This window comes from Xenopus laevis, chromosome 5S (assembly GCF_017654675.1).
Source record: "Xenopus laevis strain J_2021 chromosome 5S, Xenopus_laevis_v10.1, whole genome shotgun sequence".
Classification (NCBI taxonomy): Eukaryota; Metazoa; Chordata; class Amphibia; order Anura; family Pipidae; genus Xenopus; species Xenopus laevis.
Genome location: NC_054380.1, coordinates 47318491 through 47341031, shown reverse-complemented (window position 1 = coordinate 47341031; position 22541 = coordinate 47318491). Strand labels below are relative to the sequence as shown.

Genomic DNA, 22541 nt, shown 5'->3' with positions numbered 1-22541 from the left:
GTGGAATGAGACTCTGAGCAGGTGTAGCCGTATCAGGTGGCGGAACAACACTTGCGTCTAGCAGGGGTGCAGCAACAACATCAGGAACACACTCCTCCAATTCAGGTACAGTTTGATCAACTTCCACACTTTGCAGTGGCAGCTCTGTAACAGGCATGCTGGCTTCTGGCGTTACAGGCTTTGGGGAAGACTGCACCACAGGCTCTGGGGGTAACTGGCCAGTGAACAATAATAATTGCGGTTCTGCTATCACGGCTGGGTGCGTCTGCATCTTAAGCTTTGTAAGCAGTTTATCCACCACTCTGACATTCGGGGGTAACTGGTCCAAATAGAAAGGGCCCACATAGTGCTTGCGGTGGCAAGATGCGCAACTGCCTTCCACTTCAATAATTCCCCACCGCAGCTCACCTCCACAGCCTGCGCACACCGGGATCAACAGTAATTTTCCTTCTGTTGTTAATTTCTCCGCGAAGAAACCTGCCCATTGGTATCGCCGACCAGTGCCCAGTAAGTCAGTCCGCGGGCCTGTAATCTTGTCCATGCTGCTTGGTAACTTTTTGCCGCTCTGCTAGGCGCACACCACCTCCCTCTGTGCTGCTTGCAACAAAATGGCGCCAGTCCACGCCCTATAGCGGTTAATATCGCCAGTCGTTGCCCTTCACAAGATGGCCGCCGACAATTTCCTTTTCCTGCTTGGTCACAGTCCTGTCCCCACCGGTACACTTGTATAATCCATGTGTAATTTTCGTTCAGCTCTTTCAAAACTTCTTCCATCTGTTCACAGGGGGTCCTCCAGCAGTGTAGATATGTCCTTATCCTGCCGACTACGCCAAATTATGTAAGGGGCCCTCCGATCATTAAAGGGCACACTACACCAAACATATAAAAACTTGAAGATTTTTATTGAAGATCTTTTTCCAGATTTAACATCAACTCACCAACGTATGCTCAGGGTGTTTCTTTACAGATGATTAGGATATACAAAGGTCCCCACAGACATCAGACTTGTGAACCCAGCCTCGGCCTTTCCTTGCACCACCTACCGGTCAGGCAGTCCGCCGTACGACCTATGAGCCCTCCACCTCACCCCGGTAGGAATTTCCAAAGTGCCACCTCCCTCCTTCGGCCAGCGAGCCACCACAGTAGCGCCCCCTGGCTTTTCTGGGTAGGATTTCCACCTCTGGCCTGGGTTGTCCACACTGTCCTGACTGTCTCTCTTTTCCCTGTCTGTGGCCGAGCCACGGCCACTAGGCCTCTTACTCCTTGGTGGGGTGCCAGCTACCCTTGCTAACTTGCCCTCACTGGCTAAGGCACCTAGTGCCCCATTTACCATTTTACTAATTCCAATCGACCACACCCTGGCTAAAACCCATCCCTTTTATACTCTTTTTACCCTATCTCACTATTTCCCTCTAGTGGTTGGGACAAAAATTACACCTTAAATAACACCATTATATAACCTCATATATAGCTAATGTAACCTTACTGCCATCTAATGGACAACCCTTGTAATTACACTTCTTGAACATTTCAATCATTTTCAAAAACAATATCATACATACACATTCCAATCATTTGCTCCCATTTACATCAACACATTCTGTACTTTCATACAACATCATTTTCAATCACCTTACAAGTTCCCTTGTAATGGTACATCTATAGTAATAAGTCAAATCAACTGGACTTGCTGTATTTTTTTTTCTCTTGAAGATGTTTTACTAGTCACCTGATTTGCTTTCTCAATTCAGAATTCTCAATTGAACTTTATTTATTGTGGGCATTACTCTGATGAGGCGTGGTATATACTTTCACACCCCTTAATTTGACTCCATTCGCAAGCACAGAATAACAGAGAGAGTCACTTGTGTTTAACAAGTTGTGAGTGCTGGGCAATAACAAATGTAAGTTATAAATTTTCATTGCAACTCAGTGCTCTAGGCCTGCAAGAACTGCAGACTGCATAAAGATAGTCCTGCAAAAGCCCACATACCTGGTGAAACAATATAAAATGGTTCTTCACAGTGAGGGCAATGAGTGTGTGGAATACAAAAGTGGCTTAGATGACTTTTTGCACAAGCATAATATGCAAGACTATAGTGATTTCAAGATCTACATTATTTTATATATAACAAATTAGCTTGGATGACGTCTAGCACAAGTGTAATATGCTAGAATATAGTGAACTCAAGATCTAGGGCCTTATTTCTCAAAGTCTGAATTTATCTGACTTTTTTAATGAAAAAAGTCAGACTAAACTAGAATCCACGATTGGACCTTATTTATTTAAAATCGAGATTTTCTCAGTGTAATAAAATTACCTGGTGGTCTAGTGGTGCGGCGGCGTGGACGGCCGCCACGGCGCTGCACTCCTGTTCCGGAAATTTGCCCATTCTTACTCCCAGCCAGTAACCATGATAGAATCTTGATTCTGGTGGTTCCTAAAGCCTTGTGCTGTCTGTTCCTGTGAAACTTGTATCTGTTATTCCGGTTTTGATCCCTGCCTGTTCCTGACTATTCTGATATCCGAATCCTGACCTTTGCCTGCATCTCGACTACTCTTTCTGCCTGACCCCATCTGTTTGATTACCCGGTTTGACCCTTGCCTGCCTGACGATTCTTGATATCTGCCTGCCTCGACCCTGCCTGTCTGACGATTCTCTTGCCTGCCCCATTTGTACCGTGACCTTCGGCCCAAAAGACTATCTACCTGCCGTGCCCCTTTGCTAGCCAGAACATCTCGCCTTGTACCCCTCGTTAAGTCCAGGTGGCACCCAAGTAAGCTGAGGGCTCCTCTCGAAGCCCAACGGTGGTCACACTACTGGTGAAGCCGAGACCAGGGTACTTGCCACCTGTTCTGGTATTGGGTGCCGGCCGTGACATTCAGATTGGGGAAAATCAGAATCATATGATTTTTGTCCGGAAAGCCCGAAATAGTCGGATTTTCAGGCTATTTCTGTCTCAAACCACAGAAACTTCCCTTTGACTTATATGCAACCTAGCAGGTCTGAGATGCCGGATTTTCGGATTCACACTTTTTCCATCCTCTGGGTTTAATAAATCTCTAAAAAATATTTTTTCCACTACAAATTCGGATTTCATAGTTAAAAAAATTAAAAATGTTTGAGTTTTTGGCATTTGGACTTAAATAACCCCCTAACAATTGACCTTTGATAAATAACCCTCCTACAGTTTAGTTTAGATATGTACTATATATATATACAGTATATATACTGTATGTACTGTATATAGATTCACCATGCATACAGTGGTATGTATGGTAAACAGTCAGCTGGTTTTTATATCACCACATAGAATGGACTGTAAGTCTCAGATTGCAGGGGCAATACTTTGCACTCCACCCATTTGTGGGAAAAAAAAAACCTTCTATGTTAAAATGTCAGACCACAGATGCTGACAGGTAAATATATCTTCCCCCAAACACCAGAAAATACATTTGTATGTATTCATACTATGAATTTAACACTATACAAAGAGTAAATTTGAATACAGCATCAGCGCTCATAGACTTCAGATAAAAATGTAGTCTGCTCACACTTACATCTACTGTTTATTTTAACAATTCCAAATGATGTATATTTGCTAGGCTACAGCAATATAACATACCTAATTCTGGGTTATGATTTGTATCTTGGGAATAACAGAAAATCTGATTCCAATATCTAATTGCTACCGTATAGCTAGACTGAAAGGACAAAATTTATTTGCACTTTAGGTATTTGATCTGCTCATTCTTTTTTTTCTTTTGAAGAAGAAAGTAGTCTAAAGAGAGCATTTAATATTTATTTCCATCCTGCTGGCTGTAAGTGCCGTGCAATCTGTGAGTGCTTATTCTGTGAAGAGAGCTGAACCTGATTGGATAAAATCCCCACAGCATGGGGAGGGAATAGAAACAAGAGTTCAGCTTGTAATAATGACATAAACAGACAGGAAAGGGTGATATGCATTGAAGGCTTATTGCAGACCCTATGACCCCACTTCTTCCTTTAAACCCTCGATGGATCATGTCTGCAAAGAGTTCCATTTCTTCTTTCTGAATTTCTGGGGATATAAGTGAGAGATAAAGGAGTTCATCTACTGGCACAAAGCACATTGGAAAATGGAACTGAATAATGCGAGGAAGTTTACTGTTCGGAGATTCTTCTCTGTGTATTTGCACAAGAAATCCAGGACAAAGACTTCAAGCTTCAGCAGATATGAGGTACAGTACATGCTGCTATTAATAGACATATTGAGAGTAAGAGCACATGTGCTGTGCAGAACAGACATTTGAACATGATGTACTGGTGGCATGGTATATACTGTATGTGAGCATTGTGCCCATCTGGAGACACAACTGCAATTTAATCTGGCATTTCCTTATGATGCAATATTAGCTGAGGGGTCTTTTTTAAACCTGAGGGTTATTATATGTGGCGTTCCTTATAGTAAAGTAATGAGCATATGTCATGTCCACTATCTATCTATCGATCTATCGATCTATCTATCTGTCTATCTATCATCTATCGATCTATACCACAATAAATTCATCAGTGCAGAGTTCATTCTTGGTGATTGTAAAGCATAATCTCATTAAGTTTAGTATAAAGAAAGAGATAACTGCAGCTAGCCCTCTGTCAGGTACAACTCCCTGAATCAAGCACTTACTCAATGAGATATTACATTGATTTCCTAGCTCATACTTTACCAAAATTGGCCAATTCTAAAAATAAATATGCAGTTTTCTGGAGTCTATAGCAGTAAACTGATGCCAAGTACAATCTACCTGTTACCATCTTAAATTCACTTTAGCAATTTTAGCAGTTGTGTTCGATATACCGCATAGCCATAATTTAAGGAATTACATTACTATTAATTTGTAGAGATTTTAGTTCAATTTGATCACAGAATTTGTTGACTAATGTAAAAAAAATCATCAGGTTGCTGTGCGTGATATAAGTGCAAGGATAAGCAAAATATAATCCATTTTAGATTACATAACCTTTTTCTGCTTAGAAGCCATAGGGTTAGCTAATCCCTTAGGAAGATGCAGTAAAATATTCATGAAAAATTTGGAGGGTTTTTTTGCTCTGGTTGTTAGAGTTTGGAGTGAGCTGAAAGGTGTGTTTCTCACTTTGTCAGTGTTGTTAACATATAATTGCACAAAAGGTTGTAGTGTGGCATACGATCTCTTGCAGAATCATCAGAATCATGTGGAAAAAATAGTACTGGCATCAGGAGCTGTATACTGTCATTTCAATTCTAAGTATGATTAAAGAGGATTATAGAATGGATGATTCAAATATGCTTTGATGCACAATCCTATGTATTTTCAAATCATTCTGAAATAGGGGACATATAAAGCATTCTCTATTACAAATTCTGCCTGCTTGTTTCCTTGTGACCCTTCACATACATTTTTGACACAATTGCACAGACGAATTGTGGAGCACACAGAAAAATGTGTATGCCTGAACATACTGTAATTCAGTACATGCTTGTGTCCAACCACCATGTTGTGCACAGTTTTTTGAAAAGTGAATACAAAATAAATTTTTCCATAAATGGTCTACAAAAATTAGAGACAACATTTCAGTTTATCTATCTGCAAGTCTATATATCTATAGATAATGGGGGTACTTTACAAATGGTGGGGCAGCTTGCAAAGTGTAAACAAAAGGTGGCAGTTTTCAGGTTTATTGCTCTTTGCATTAAGGCTCCACCATAAGCACATAAAGGTACAGGACTTTGTATTTTCCCTTGTGAATACAGAGCTGCTCAAACTGTCATTGGCAACACTGTATTCAAGAGGTTGGTCAGCGGGTGGCTAGGGTTGCCACCTTTTCTGGGAAAAAATACTGGCCTTCCTATATATTTACGTTTTTTCCCTATTAATAACATTGGGATCAACCATAATTTTTACCGGCCAGGCGACAACCCTAGGGGTGGCACATAGACATCCTCCCACCCACTAAGTTGCAGGTTTCAAAGTTAGAATGTCAGTGAGCAGTTAGTTCAAAGTAGCTCTAGCCCTAAAGGGTGCAATGTTATGCCTTTTAGGGATCTAGCAGTTGCATCTGTGGCTTTGATAATGTCATATACAAGTATTTTACTGTTGTGAACCTTATTTTCAAAATAATAAACTTATTTTAATTTTCTGGTTGAGAATCCTGATAAAAGGGTATGACAACAATAGTTTTACAAAGGTTAGAGGAATGTTAAATATGTAAATATCTCAGTTGAGAGAATGAGAGAAAGTAAGGGCCTCTTAAGTACTGTATCCATATTTCAGGTACTACCCTCAATATTCTGTGATGGTATAATGAACATTTTAGCAGCTCAGTGAAAATGTGTTATAACTCTATGTTCATACAGCCAGGCTGTTGTATTGGTTTCTGTTTGTGTTTAAGTGCAAGGCTTGATATTCGCCGCCCATTATCTCCCACAGGAAACACTTTATGTATCTCAAATTGTATTTACAGTAGTTCTGTTCACCATGCATGCATTTCTATGGTAATTAGCTGCAAAGAAGGTGAAATCACTTTACAGTGATTGGCTATTAGTAAGTAACATGGACTGTTACAATTCCAAGTGACAATTAGTTGACAAGCAATTAAATTCATGCTTGCATGTGACTACTATAGGAGTAAGTATGGTGTCATTTTAGGTGTTTTTTTCTTAACTTCCTAAATAGTGGGTGACATAATTCTGGAAACTGTCCCATGTGTCATTGCTTAAATGCAGGGGTTAAAACCTGGCCAGTAAATATTAAGAAAAATTAAGTAAAAAGTATACTTAATGTAATGCAAAATGTTATTATTAGAAAGAATATTAAGAAAGTTAGAAAGGCAGTTGACAACCTAAATAATTGCTTGGGTACATTGAACAATAACAATGCATGCTTGGGAATGATGTACCAGAGAAAAGCAAAATCACTTAAAACATATTTGCTCCATCTGCTGCAAGTACCACATTTTGCTAGTGCCAAGAGACAGGTATTTACCCACATATGTTGTGCCCAGGTGCAGTAATTCATAGAATAAGATGCCAAAACAGGTGACCAGTACATGTCACCTGCTGATTGGTTGCTATAGACAATTAGTTATGTAGCAAACGTTGCATCTTTTATTACACTCCATTATCACTGTGACTAGTGCTCAGTAACAGTTGTGTAATGGAGTATTAGAGACCCAAATATCCCATATTCAGACATGGACATCCAAAGTTCTGTTTGTAATTTAGAATGGAAGTGCTAATACATTTAAACATTAAAAATGTTATATATGAAAAATACAATGGAGACTTGCAGCTATATGATTAAAATGTATAGGCATTCCTTAATTAAAGAAAAAGCAATTATTTTAAAGAAAACAGGGCAAAAGTTTGTGAATGTTTTCCCCCATATTTTGCATATAGGCAACATACAGCTTTAAAATAGCCTCCAAAATATCCTCAGATGTGGAAGCAATATGGGTGATACTGAATGAAGATAAAATTAAAAGTGTAGGGTTTGGATGTATCATATCTGTGGAGGAGAGGAAACATAATCCATAAACATTTTTTCTCCAACTTACAAAGCTGCTTTTTTGGGGATCTATTTGCAATGTGTCCTCCTTCTTAAGAGTTTTTGAAGGTTCAAAGGGAAATATAATAAACATCATTATATTGGAAAGATCAAGGGAATAAAACCAAAAAATTGAAAAATATGATATGCAAATATCCTTGTGCCCATTAAAGTAAAAAAATAAGCTCAACATTTGATAAAAATATTTGCAAATGTTTATCATCCTGTTTTTAACATTTTATATTTTCATTGCATAGGTTGCTGTATCCCTTGTATCCTTAAACATTCATTGCTTCACTTGGCTTTACTGTTCACTGTTCAGCCTTAAAAATCACACATTTAAAGGTTACTTTATGTAGTTGTGTGCGCTAAACCAGCATATTTCTTTATTGGTGATTACCATGTGGAATTATTGGGTATTTCTTGCAGATTCTGTTATGGCCATTCCAGCCTGCTTGGTTGAAATATCACGTGTCCGTAGCCACATATACGTCTGCACTGCTTTCTTTCTAATGTAGGAAAATCAGTTGCAAAAGAGTTAAAAGCTTGGAAAGAAAAAATCCATACTTCTGTTAGCATTGAATGCTAGAAAGCATTCAATATTTGTAATATACTGTATATTTTAGTACTCTACTCCAGCGATCAGTAAATGAGACACAACTTTTGGTTGACTGGTTAGAAGACCCCGAGGAATACAGCAATTGCTTTGATCATTCCTAAATCCAAAAATGTATTGGGATACGGTTGTAATGGCCCATAGGTCAGCTTATATGAGTTGCTGGAGGCTTGGGGTGTAATGGAGTCTACTGACCTGCTCCAAGATGGCGTCCAAAATGGCGATTCCTCTTCCCTGCACATGGCTCCGGGTGGTCGCAATCATCCTGCATCATCTCCTTCTTGCCCTGTGATTGGTCGCCGGCGACGGAACGGACGCCGGCGTCAGAATCGGGCGCCGGCGTCAAGGCGTCAGCGTGGGGACGCTGGCGTCTGCGTCTGACGCCAGCGCGTCAATTTTGGCGCCAATAGACTGGACTATAAAGACCCTCATTTCCATCCTGACCTTGCCCAATTATAGGTCTATTTCATATAGTTCCTGGGTGCGATATATTCTGTTTTGCTTATCCGTGTTTGAACCTTGCCTGTTATCGACTTCGAATCTGTACTGCCTGTCTTGACCATTCTGCCTGTTTTACGACCATTCTTTGATAAACCCTTTTCTGTACCGCGAACTTGGATTGTTGCCTTCTCTTTGGTCCTTACTTCAACTGCGCCTTCGGGCATTACAGTATAATTGGGCGATGGACCCCTCGGAGGAGGCCCAAGTACCCCTCGATGTCGGAGGGGCCATTCGGGGATTGGCTTCTCGCATGAAATCCTATGAAGCCCAGCAGTCTCAAATTGGCCAGGCAATTGATGTTATCCTGGAGAAATTGACTGCCATGTCTCCAGCGGCTCCTGCGGCTGTGCCTGTTCCTGCCATTCCTGCTCCTCTCCAGGTGTCTGAACCTCGTGTTCCCGCTCCACCTCTTTTCAGCGGAGACCCAAAAGCTTGTCGTGGTTTTATTAACCAATGTGAAATTCAATTCACTCTGCAGCCAGGCCAGTTCGTCTCCGAGCAAGCCAAGGTTGGTTTTGTCATCTCCCGTCTGCAGGGGAAGGCTCTGGAATGGGCGTCTCCCCTTTGGGAGAAGAGAGACCCGCTGATCGACAACGCCGGGGCCTTTCTCCAAGAACTCCGGACGGTGTTTGACGCTCCTGGTCGTACTACTGCAGCCTCGGCTCGACTGTTCCAGCTTCAACAAGGCACTCGCTCAGTTCCCGAGTATGCCATTGAATTTCGTACCCTGGTGGCAGAGACCTCCTGGAATAACGATGGTTACCACGCGGCCTTTTACAACGGCTTGGCTATACGCATTAAGAATGACCTCGTTTCCCGGGAAATTCCTTCTCGGTGGGAGGATCTGGTGGCCTTGGCGGTGAAGGTGGATACCCGGCAGAGGGAGTTCCAGCTTGAACTCGACCGAGAGCGTACAAAGAGGTACCCCCGGTTCCAACCTTCTTTGGCCCCCCGCTTCCAGAGACCCCTGCTTTTCAATCCTGTTCCCCCAGAGCTTCCTCCTGCTCCTATGGATTCTGCTTCTTCCTCCTTGCCGGCTGAAGAACCCATGCAGATTGGGCGGGCCCGCCTGTCCGAACAGGAGAAACTCCGGAGAAGGGCTGCCGGCCTGTGCCTTTACTGTGGGGGTAAAGCCCACTTTGCCCAGGAGTGTCCAGTGAAGCCGGGAAACGCCAAAGCCTAGGTAAGCTCGGGGAGACTTACCTGGGTGGGATTTGTCATTCTCCCCATTCTTCTACTCTACGTTTCCTTCTTCCGGTGCAGATCCAGTTTGGCTCTTTAAAGTTTTCCTCACAAGCCTTTCTAGATTCCGGTGCTGCAGGAAACTTCATGGATCGATCCTTTGCAAGACGTCATTCCATCCCTCTCCAACCCTTGGCAGTTCCTCTTCGTGTCCTGGCGATTGATGATCGTCCGCTGTCGTCTGCCTTCGTCTCGCATTCTACTCAGGAACTTTCTTTTAAGGTGGGCACCTTGCATTTGGAGAGATTATCCTTCCTCCTCATTGATTGCCCTTCCACTCCGGTTGTCCTGGGACTGCCATGGTTATGTGCACATAATCCAGTCATTGACTGGTCCACATTGCAAGTTTCCAGATGGAGTCCTTTTTGTTTACAGAACTGCCTACCCACTGTTCCGGTTGTCAAAATTTCCTCTGTGTCCTCTAATTCTTCTCTTCCCTCTGTATACCAAGCATTTGCCGATGTGTTTAACAAGTCTTCTGCTGAGATTCTTCCTCCCCATCGGCCTTACGATTGCCCAGTGGAAATTCTATCCGGCTCTATGCCCCCCAGGGGCCGCACCTACCCACTCTCTCCTTCGGAAACTTCTGCTATGAAGTTATACATCCAGGAGAATCTTCAGAGAGGATTCATCCGTCCTTCCACCTCCCCTGCCGGTGCAGGTTTCTTCTTTGTTGAGAAAAAGGATGGTAGTTTGCGGCCCTGCATCGACTACAGAGGACTCAACAAGATCACAGTTAAAAACAGGTACCCTCTTCCTCTTATTTCTGAACTGTTTGATCAACTTAGGGGTGCCAATATCTTTACAAAGCTGGATCTTCGGGGGGCATACAATCTTATCCGGATCCGTGAAGGGGACGAGTGGAAGACCGCCTTTAATACCCGTGATGGACATTATGAGTATTTGGTCATGCCCTTTGGTCTCTGTAATGCTCCTGCGGTCTTCCAGGAGTTTGTTAATGATATTTTTCGAGATTTATTGGGTCTATGTGTGGTCGTTTATCTGGATGACATTCTTGTTTTTTCTAAAGATCTTCTGGAACATCGTGCCCAAGTACGTGAAGTCCTCTCCAGACTAAGGAAGAACAATCTCTTTGCTAAATTGGAGAAATGCACTTTTGAAGTCTCGTCTATTCCTTTCCTTGGCTATATCATTTCTCCTCTAGGTTTCAAGATGGATCCTGCCAAGGTGTCTGCAATCCTGGACTGGCCTCTTCCTACTAGTGTCAAAGCCATTCAGAGGTTTGTCGGCTTTGCCAATTATTACAGACAGTTTATAAAAAATTTTTCTTCCAGACTTTCTCCAATTCTGGCCCTGATTCGTAAGGGGGGCAAACCTCAACACTGGTCTTCTCAAGCCCTGGAATCCTTCAAGTCCCTCAAAGAGGCCTTTTCTTCCGCTCCAATTCTTCGGCACCCAGAACCTCTACATCCCTTCTTCATGGAAGTCGACGCCTCTGATGTCGGAGCTGGAGCAGTTTTATCACAGAGATCCATTTCTGACGGTAAACTCCATCCTTGTGCGTTCTTTTCTAAAAAATTTTCTGCCCCAGAACAGAACTATGATGTGGGGAATCGTGAACTACTTGCCATCAAATTAGCCTTGGAGGAATGGAGACACTTACTGGAGGGTTCTTCGGTTCCTGTGACGATTTTTACCGACCATAAGAATCTTGAGTTCATCCAAACCCTCAAACGCCTGAATCCCCGGCAAGCCAGGTGGGCACTTTTCTTTTCCCGTTTTAATTTTGTCATTACCTTTCGTCCTGGCTCCAGAAACAGGAAGGCCGATGCCCTATCCAGAAGCTTTATTCCCGAAGATTCTGTGTCCGAGGAACCTGAACCTGTGGTACCCTCCATCAAGATTATTGCTGCCTTGTTCCCTTCCTGTGCCTCCCAATTGTTGTCCGCTCAAGATTCTGCTCCTGCGGAAACTCCTCTTGGTGTTGCTTTTGTCCCTCCAGAATTTCGTCTTGCTATTTTGTCTCAGTCTCATAGTTCCAAACAGGCCGGACATCCTGGAATTCAGAAGACGACCGAGCTCTTATCTCGTCTAGTATGGTGGCCAACCTTAAGAAAGGACGTTAAAGATTTTGTCTCCTCATGTTCCACGTGTGCTGTATCCAAATCCGGACATTCTCCTCCCAAGGGTTTTCTTCTTCCACTGCCCATCCCATCTCGACCCTGGACTCACCTCGCCATGGACTTTATTGTCGATTTGCCCATTTCCTCCGGCCACACTGTCATTTGGGTTGTTATCGACAGATTCAGTAAGATGGCTCATTTCACTCCTCTCCGCAAACTGCCTTCTGCTCCTGAACTTTCAGAACTGTTTATTAAACATATTTTTCGCCTCCATGGCTTCCCAGCAGAAATTGTGTCCGACCGTGGTCCCCAATTTGTGTCTAAATTTTGGAGGTCACTGTGTAATGCTTTAAATATCTCTCTTCAATTTTCTTCTTCTTATCATCCCCAGTCCAATGGTGCCGCTGAACGTGTTAACCAGGCCTTGGAGCAATTTCTTCGTTGCCATGTGTCTTTGTGTCAAGACGACTGGTCGGACCTTCTTCCCTGGGCGGAGTTTGCCCATAACAATTCTTTACATTCTTCTTCCCAGAAATCTCCTTTCTTCTGTGTGTATGGCCGGAACCCATTGGCATTCCCTCAGGATCTCTTACTCACAAATGTTCCTGCTGCTAATGATCAAGCCGCTCATATGCTGGCCATCTGGCAGGCCACCACTGCTAATCTGGAAAAGAGTTCATCCTCTCAAAAGAAGTTTGCCGACAGGAAGAGAATTGCCGCCCCACCCTATGCTCCTGGTGACAAGGTCTGGTTGTCTACACGGAATATTCGCCTCAAGATTCCCACTCCTAAGCTTGGCCCCAAATTCATCGGTCCCTTTCCCATCATCGAGGTCATCAACCCTGTGGCAGTTCGTCTTCTTCTTCCTCCCGAGATGCGGATCCCTAATGCCTTTCATGTGTCTCTCCTTAAACCTGCAGTGTCTTCCCCCTCTTCTTCTTCCACAGCTCCTGTTGTTATCGATGACCATTTAGAATTTGAAGTCAGCAGGATTCTGGACTCTCGTTTTTCCAGGGGCGCTCTCCAGTACCTTGTCGAATGGAAGGGTTTCGGTCCCGAGGAATGCTCTTGGGTGAAAAAGTCGGATGTCCATGCCCCCATCCTTGTTCGCAGGTTTCATAGGCAGTTTCCTTCCCGTCCTGGTCCCGGTGGTCCTGAGGCCCCCCCTAAGGAAGGGGGTACTGTAATGGAGTCTACTGACCTGCTCCAAGATGGCGTCCAAAATGGCGATTCCTCTTCCCTGCACATGGCTCCGGGTGGTCGCAATCATCCTGCATCATCTCCTTCTTGCCCTGTGATTGGTCGCCGGCGACGGAACGGACGCCGGCGTCAGAATCGGGCGCCGGCGTCAAGGCGTCAGCGTGGGGACGCTGGCGTCTGCGTCTGACGCCAGCGCGTCAATTTTGGCGCCAATAGACTGGACTATAAAGACCCTCATTTCCATCCTGACCTTGCCCAATTATAGGTCTATTTCATATAGTTCCTGGGTGCGATATATTCTGTTTTGCTTATCCGTGTTTGAACCTTGCCTGTTATCGACTTCGAATCTGTACTGCCTGTCTTGACCATTCTGCCTGTTTTACGACCATTCTTTGATAAACCCTTTTCTGTACCGCGAACTTGGATTGTTGCCTTCTCTTTGGTCCTTACTTCAACTGCGCCTTCGGGCATTACATGGGGAAATGCAGAAGGTTGATGAGTTATATAAATCCCCTGACAATTGCCCAGAGGCCTTTAATATTTATAAATCTATACTTGATTTTGCCTGTACAGAATTCAGTAAAAACTAACCACTGATACAACTTTCTGCAACAATCCTTAAAAATGGATTTAATTTTATTATAGTCATGGCTATGTGCATATCTGTGAATTGCATGAAAAACTCGTCACAGTTCTGTGAGCAGCTTGAGATCTGCTGCTTATTTTTATGCATTCTGTGTAGCCACAAAACTCAGATACTTTCTCAGTTACTCAGTTACTTTATTTTCAACTTTATATTTTCCACCACTTTACTTATCTTATGTAAAAATGCATGGGCAGCATTTCTAAAACATGAATCTGGGTACAGGTATGGGAACCTTTATACGGAAACCCTTTATCCAGAAAGCTCTGAATTACGGAAAGACTGTCTCCCATAGACTCCATTTTATCCAAATAATACACATTTTTGAACATCTCTGTAATGATAAAGCAGTACCTATTAAATGTCTCAGAAAAGCTAAAAAAAGTGTTCATTATTAGGTTTGTTTTTATCTTCTGTTTTATATTTTATAATAGTGTGTTTTGTGAGTTTTCAGTGTGCAATCTACATGCATATGTGTAAATATGAATACATATTAAAATATGAAAAAATATGAATACATATTAAAATGTATAAATGAAAATCAACACTGATACATCCATACTGGTATTGGGGTCTATTATCTGAATACTTAGGACTTGGGGTTTTACAGATAAGGCTTTCTCTTTCTGTTGTTTGAATCACCATACCTTTAAGTCTGCTAAAAGTAATTTAAACATTAATAAACCCAATAGGATTGTTTGACACCATCTGAATTTATGCAGCTTAGTTACCCTCATATACCAGGTACTGTTTTATTATTAGAGATAAAAAGGAAATCCTTTTTAAGTTAGATTTATTTAAAAAGGACTCTGTGGGAGATGGCTATCCCCTAATTCAGACCTTTTTGGATAAGCAAATTCCTGATAACAGATCCCATGCCAATACTATAATGTGTGTTAAAAAACAATAAAGTAAAATAAAAAATACATAAAATAAAGAATACTGATTTTCTCTGTTGTATTTAGCTTAAAATTCTAAACTTTCAGTTTATCTATCTGCAAGTCTATATATCTATAGATAATGGGGGTACTTTACAAATGGTGGGGCAGCTTGCAAAGTGTAAACAAAAGGTGGCAGTTTTCAGGTTTATTGCTCTTTGCATTAAGGCTCCACCATAAGCACATAAAGGTACAGGACTTTGTATTTTCCCTTGTGAATACAGAGCTGCTCAAACTGTCATTGGCAACACTGTATTCAAGAGGTTGGTCAGCGGGTGGCTAGGGTTGCCACCTTTTCTGGGAAAAAATACTGGCCTTCCTATATATTTACGTTTTTTCCCTATTAATAACATTGGGATCAACCATAATTTTTACCGGCCAGGCGACAACCCTAGGGGTGGCACATAGACATCCTCCCACCCACTAAGTTGCAGGTTTCAAAGTTAGAATGTCAGTGAGCAGTTAGTTCAAAGTAGCTCTAGCCCTAAAGGGTGCAATGTTATGCCTTTTAGGGATCTAGCAGTTGCATCTGTGGCTTTGATAATGTCATATACAAGTATTTTACTGTTGTGAACCTTATTTTCAAAATAATAAACTTATTTTAATTTTCTGGTTGAGAATCCTGATAAAAGGGTATGACAACAATAGTTTTACAAAGGTTAGAGGAATGTTAAATATGTAAATATCTCAGTTGAGAGAATGAGAGAAAGTAAGGGCCTCTTAAGTACTGTATCCATATTTCAGGTACTACCCTCAATATTCTGTGATGGTATAATGAACATTTTAGCAGCTCAGTGAAAATGTGTTATAACTCTATGTTCATACAGCCAGGCTGTTGTATTGGTTTCTGTTTGTGTTTAAGTGCAAGGCTTGATATTCGCCGCCCATTATCTCCCACAGGAAACACTTTATGTATCTCAAATTGTATTTACAGTAGTTCTGTTCACCATGCATGCATTTCTATGGTAATTAGCTGCAAAGAAGGTGAAATCACTTTACAGTGATTGGCTATTAGTAAGTAACATGGACTGTTACAATTCCAAGTGACAATTAGTTGACAAGCAATTAAATTCATGCTTGCATGTGACTACTATAGGAGTAAGTATGGTGTCATTTTAGGTGTTTTTTTCTTAACTTCCTAAATAGTGGGTGACATAATTCTGGAAACTGTCCCATGTGTCATTGCTTAAATGCAGGGGTTAAAACCTGGCCAGTAAATATTAAGAAAAATTAAGTAAAAAGTATACTTAATGTAATGCAAAATGTTATTATTAGAAAGAATATTAAGAAAGTTAGAAAGGCAGTTGACAACCTAAATAATTGCTTGGGTACATTGAACAATAACAATGCATGCTTGGGAATGATGTACCAGAGAAAAGCAAAATCACTTAAAACATATTTGCTCCATCTGCTGCAAGTACCACATTTTGCTAGTGCCAAGAGACAGGTATTTACCCACATATGTTGTGCCCAGGTGCAGTAATTCATAGAATAAGATGCCAAAACAGGTGACCAGTACATGTCACCTGCTGATTGGTTGCTATAGACAATTAGTTATGTAGCAAACGTTGCATCTTTTATTACACTCCATTATCACTGTGACTAGTGCTCAGTAACAGTTGTGTAATGGAGTATTAGAGACCCAAATATCCCATATTCAGACATGGACATCCAAAGTTCTGTTTGTAATTTAGAATGGAAGTGCTAATACATTTAAACATTAAAAATGTTATATATGAAAAATACAATGGAGACTTGCAGCTATATGATTAAAATGTATAGGCATTCCTTAATTAAAGAAAAAGCAATTATTTTAAAGAAAACAGGGCAAAAGTTTGTGAATGTTTTCCCCCATATTTTGCATATAGGCAACATACAGCTTTAAAATAGCCTCCAAAATATCCTCAGATGTGGAAGCAATATGGGTGATACTGAATGAAGATAAAATTAAAAGTGTAGGGTTTGGATGTATCATATCTGTGGAGGAGAGGAAACATAATCCATAAACATTTTTTCTCCAACTTACAAAGCTGCTTTTTTGGGGATCTATTTGCAATGTGTCCTCCTTCTTAAGAGTTTTTGAAGGTTCAAAGGGAAATATAATAAACATCATTATATTGGAAAGATCAAGGGAATAAAACCAAAAAATTGAAAAATATGATATGCAAATATCCTTGTGCCCATTAAAGTAAAAAAATAAGCTCAACATTTGATAAAAATATTTGCAAATGTTTATCATCCTGTTTTTAACATTTTATATTTTCATTGCATAGGTTGCTGTATCCCTTGTATCCTTAAACATTCATTGCTTCACTTGGCTTTACTGTTCACTGTTCAGCCTTAAAAATCACACATTTAAAGGTTACTTTATGTAGTTGTGTGCGCTAAACCAGCATATTTCTTTATTGGTGATTACCATGTGGAATTATTGGGTATTTCTTGCAGATTCTGTTATGGCCATTCCAGCCTGCTTGGTTGAAATATCACGTGTCCGTAGCCACATATACGTCTGCACTGCTTTCTTTCTAATGTAGGAAAATCAGTTGCAAAAGAGTTAAAAGCTTGGAAAGAAAAAATCCATACTTCTGTTAGCATTGAATGCTAGAAAGCATTCAATATTTGTAATATACTGTATATTTTAGTACTCTACTCCAGCGATCAGTAAATGAGACACAACTTTTGGTTGACTGGTTAGAAGACCCCGAGGAATACAGCAATTGCTTTGATCATTCCTAAATCCAAAAATGTATTGGGATACGGTTGTAATGGCCCATAGGTCAGCTTATATGAGTTGCTGGAGGCTTGGGGAAATGCAGAAGGTTGATGAGTTATATAAATCCCCTGACAATTGCCCAGAGGCCTTTAATATTTATAAATCTATACTTGATTTTGCCTGTACAGAATTCAGTAAAAACTAACCACTGATACAACTTTCTGCAACAATCCTTAAAAATGGATTTAATTTTATTATAGTCATGGCTATGTGCATATCTGTGAATTGCATGAAAAACTCGTCACAGTTCTGTGAGCAGCTTGAGATCTGCTGCTTATTTTTATGCATTCTGTGTAGCCACAAAACTCAGATACTTTCTCAGTTACTCAGTTACTTTATTTTCAACTTTATATTTTCCACCACTTTACTTATCTTATGTAAAAATGCATGGGCAGCATTTCTAAAACATGAATCTGGGTACAGGTATGGGAACCTTTATACGGAAACCCTTTATCCAGAAAGCTCTGAATTACGGAAAGACTGTCTCCCATAGACTCCATTTTATCCAAATAATACACATTTTTGAACATCTCTGTAATGATAAAGCAGTACCTATTAAATGTCTCAGAAAAGCTAAAAAAAGTGTTCATTATTAGGTTTGTTTTTATCTTCTGTTTTATATTTTATAATAGTGTGTTTTGTGAGTTTTCAGTGTGCAATCTACATGCATATGTGTAAATATGAATACATATTAAAATATGAAAAAATATGAATACATATTAAAATGTATAAATGAAAATCAACACTGATACATCCATACTGGTATTGGGGTCTATTATCTGAATACTTAGGACTTGGGGTTTTACAGATAAGGCTTTCTCTTTCTGTTGTTTGAATCACCATACCTTTAACCCTTTAAGTGCCACAGATCGTAGAATCTACGTTCTGTGGATCAAAGGACCAAAGTGCCACAGATCGTAGATTCTACGATCTCCAGCACTTCCGGGTTCCAGTGCGCAGCGGTTGCATTTAAAACCGCAAGCGCACGTTAGATGCTGGCAGAACCCCCTAGGCAACGAGCAAAACCGGTCATACTCACCGGTCTCCCCACCGATCGTCGCTGGAACCAATAGGAGCGCAGGGCGCACGCAGGGCGCATGGCTGTGACGCGCTCCTGCTGCCCAAATAAATCCAGCCCTCCTGACGCCTCCCCTTTCACTCCTACTGCGCACTTGTGTCTGTTGGAGCCCTCCTGCTGCCTTCCTGCGGTTCTCCTGCTGGTTTGGTCGCCTTGATTGCCTGCCTTGGATTCAGTGAGCTGAACTACAACACCCTTACACCTTTTATTTTACTTGTTTCCTTCTAATCTCTCTAAATTTGGTTTTTTTTTTTTTGAATATTTTTTTCTTCTGTCTTTATCATTTAGCACACTTTTGTACACTCACACACTTACAGGCATCTTTGCCAAGCACACACTCACACTCACACACGCACTCACACACACACTCACACTTCTACACTTTTTCTTTCCCCTATACTTCTTTTCTTTTCTTTCTTTCTTTGCTTTCTTTAGTAGTTGGTTTTTTTTTTGCTAAAACTTTATTTCTACTCTTGTTCTATAATTATCTGCTTTATTTTATTGTATTTTTGCAGTTTTTTACCATTTTCATTGTTGCTTTGTGTTTTATATCTATTATATTGCATTTTCACTTTTATTTGCTGTTTGGTGCCTTTACAGTGACGTTGGTGGATCAAGGTTTCTAACCACCAATTTCATTCCAATAGCTGTTATTTTTATTGTCTTAGCTGATTTTTATTATATTTTGTTGTTTTATTCTGCTTTGCCCTTTGCTGCTTGTTTAGTGCCCCCAAAAAAGTTTGCCTTTGCAGTGACGCTGGTTGGTCTAGGTTTCTGGCCCCCGATTTCATTCCAATAGCTGTTGTTTTTGTGCTTTAGCTGATTTTTATTTCATTTTGTTGTTTTATTCTGTTTTTCATTTGCATTGCCCTTTGCTACTTGTTTAGTGCCCCAAAAAAAGTTGTTTGCAGTGACGCTGGTTGGTTTAGGTTTCTGGCCCCCGATTTCATTCCAATAGCTGTTGGTTTTAGTGCTTTGGGTGATTTTATTCCAGACTGTTCCTTTGCCCTGTTTGCTTGTTTAGTGCCCCCAAAAGGTTCTTTTCGATTTTGGGCACGTGCAGTGTCTTGTCTGTAATCTATTCTGTAGATTTCTGGAAGGAGTTCAAGTTCTAGTTTTTTTTCTTATATTTTGTTGTTTTATTCTGCTTTGCCCTTTGCTGCTTGTTTAGTGCCCCCAAAAAAGTTTGCCTTTGCAGTGACGCTGGTTGGTCTAGGTTTCTGGCCCCTGATTTCATTCCAATAGCTGTTGGTTTTTATTGCTTTAGCTGATTTTTATTACATTTTGTTGTTTTATTCTGTTTTTCATTTGCATTGCCCTTTGCTACTTGTTTAGTGCCCCAAAAAAAGTTGTGTTTGCAGTGACGCTGGTTGATTTAGGTTTCTGGCCCCCGATTTCATTCCAATAGCTGTTGGTTTTAGTGCTTTGGGTGATTTTATTCCAGACTGTTCCTTTGCCCTGTTTGCTTGTTTAGTGCCCCCAAAAGGTTCTTTTCGATTTTGGGCACGTGCAGTGTCTTGTCTGTAATCTATTCTGTAGATTTCTGGAAGGAGTTCAAGTTCTAGTTTTTTTTTTCTTCTTCTGATTGTTTGTATTAGCAGGGGTTAACTGTTGGTCAAATCTTGCTGCCTTCTTTTTTTTCTTCTTCTTGGTGTTTGTATTAGCAGGGGTTAACTGTTGGTCAGATCTTGCTGCCTTCTTTTTTTTTTTTATTCTTGTTGTTTATTTTAGCAGGGGTTAACTGTTGGTCAGATCTTGCTGCCTTCTTTTTTTTCTTTTTCTTCTGGTTGTTTGTTTTAGCAGTGGTTAACTGTTGGTCAGATCTTGCTGCCTTCTTTTTTTTCCTTTTTCTTCTGGTTTGTTTTAGCAGTGGTTAACTGTTGGTCAGATCTTGCTGCCTTCTTTTTTTTCCTTTTTCTTCTGGTTTGTTTTAGCAGTGGTTAACTGTTGGTCAGATCTTGCTGCCTTCTTTTTTTTCCTTTTTCTTCTGGTTGTTTGTTTAGCAGTGGTTAACTGTTGGTCAGATCTTGCTGCCTTCTTTTTTTTCCTTTTTCTTCTGGTTGTTTGTTTAGCAGTGGTTAACTGTTGGTCAGATCTTGCTGCCTTCTTTTTTTTCCTTTTTCTTCTGGTTGTTTGTTTTAGCAGTGGTTAACTGTTGGTCAGATCTTGCTGCCTTCTTTTTTTTTCTTTTTCTTCTGGTTGTTTGTTTTAGCAGTGGTTAACTGTTGGTCAGATCTTGCTGCCTTTTTTTTTTCCCTCTGGTTGTTTGTATTAGCAGTTGGTCAAATCTTGCTGGATTGGATTTAGGAGCTTCTTGCTTTGCAGTTGTTACTAGTTTTGCAGTGGTCTGTATTTTTCTGGCACAATGGCCAAACGGTTTTATACCGCTGCAGAAGCAGCTAGGTATTGTGAGGACTCCAGCTCAGAGGAATTTAGCAATTCTGATTCGGAGTATGTCCCATCTGATGACTCTACTGATGAATCAGAGGTTGGTGATAGCAGCACTATTAGCGCAGAGGCTAGTAGTGGCGGCACACTTACTGCTGAAGAAGTAGAAGAAGAGGGAGAGGCTGGTGGCAGTGTGCCAGATGCACCCATGGAGGTAGAAGAGGGTGAGGGTAGTGGTGATGCAGCAGTTGGAGCGCCTATGTGGGGGCCTCCCTGTAATTATGCCCCTGAAATTCCCCCATTCACTGCAGTCACGGGCGTCAAGGTGGACACCACTAACTTTGAAATCCTAGATTTCTTCAATCTTTTTATCACAGAGGCCATCCTACAGGACATGGTCCATTACACAAATTTATACGCTGAGCAGTATCTTGCCAGCCACCCTATACCAGGGTATTCAAGAGCCCAGGCGTGGTATCCCACTACTGTAAATGAAATCAAAAGATTCCTGGCGCTCACATTGGCAATGGGACTCGTAGAACGCAACACCTTAGCTTCATACTGGGATACCACTACAGTCCTTTCCATCCCTCTTTTTTCAGCCGTTATGCCAAGAAACCGTTATCAAATTTTACTGCGGTTTCTTCATTTTAACGACAATGCAGCGGCTGTTCCCCCTAATGAGCCCGGTTACGACAGGCTTTACAAATTGAGGCCCCTTATAGATAGCCTGTCTCAGCGCTTCACAGAGGTCTACTCCCCCTCCCAAAATATATGTGTGGACGAGTCCCTTTTGCTCTTCAAAGGGTGCCTAAAATTTCGCCAATACATCCCTAGTAAGCGTGCTCGATATGGGATGAAATTTTACAAACTCTGTGAAAGCAGCTCGGGCTATACTAGTTTTTTCATGATCTACGAGGGAAAGGACACTAATTTGGACCCCCCCGGCTGTCCCCTTGACTTGACTGTCAGTGGTAAAATTGTCTGGGAGCTCATTACTCCACTGTTGGGCCAAGGTTACCACTTATACGTGGATAACTTTTACACAAGCATCCCCTTATTCAGAACCCTTTACTGGTTGGACACCCCAGCTTGTGGCACTGTTAGGCGTAACCGCAGAGGACTGCCCAAGGAACTGGTGGATAAGAAATTGAAACGTGGAGAAGTACATGCTCTAAGAAGCGATGAGCTCCTGGCATTAAAATTTGCAGACACCAAAAATGTTTTTATGCTTACTACTATCCACAATGAGAGTGTAGTTGTCCAACACAGAAGTGGTGATAGGCCCGCAAAATCAAAGCCACTCTGTTGTAAAGAATATAGTAAGCATATGGGTGGCGTCGATAAAACCGACCAAATCCAAACTTATTACGACGCCACCAGAAAAACCAGGGCCTGGTACAAAAAAGCCGCAATTTATATGATCCAAATGGCCCTTTATAATTCTTATGTCGTTTACAAAACGGCAGTACCAGGCCCAAAATTGAGTTTTTACAATTATCTGCTGCAGCTGC

At 41.2% G+C, this 22541-nt stretch overlaps 1 protein-coding gene across 1 annotated transcript in view; it reads left to right on the top strand.

Annotated features, from left to right (window-relative positions):
- The first annotated feature begins 3879 nt into the window (after window positions 1-3879).
- Window positions 3880-22541, top strand: part of LOC108717877 (ribosomal protein S6 kinase alpha-2) — a 134826-nt gene continuing 116164 nt past the window's right edge. Inside the window, exon 1 of the mRNA XM_018265295.2 lies at window positions 3880-4222. Within this exon, the coding sequence (XP_018120784.1) occupies window positions 4121-4222 (102 nt within the window). The 5' untranslated portion in view covers window positions 3880-4120. The remainder of the gene's footprint in view (window positions 4223-22541) is intronic.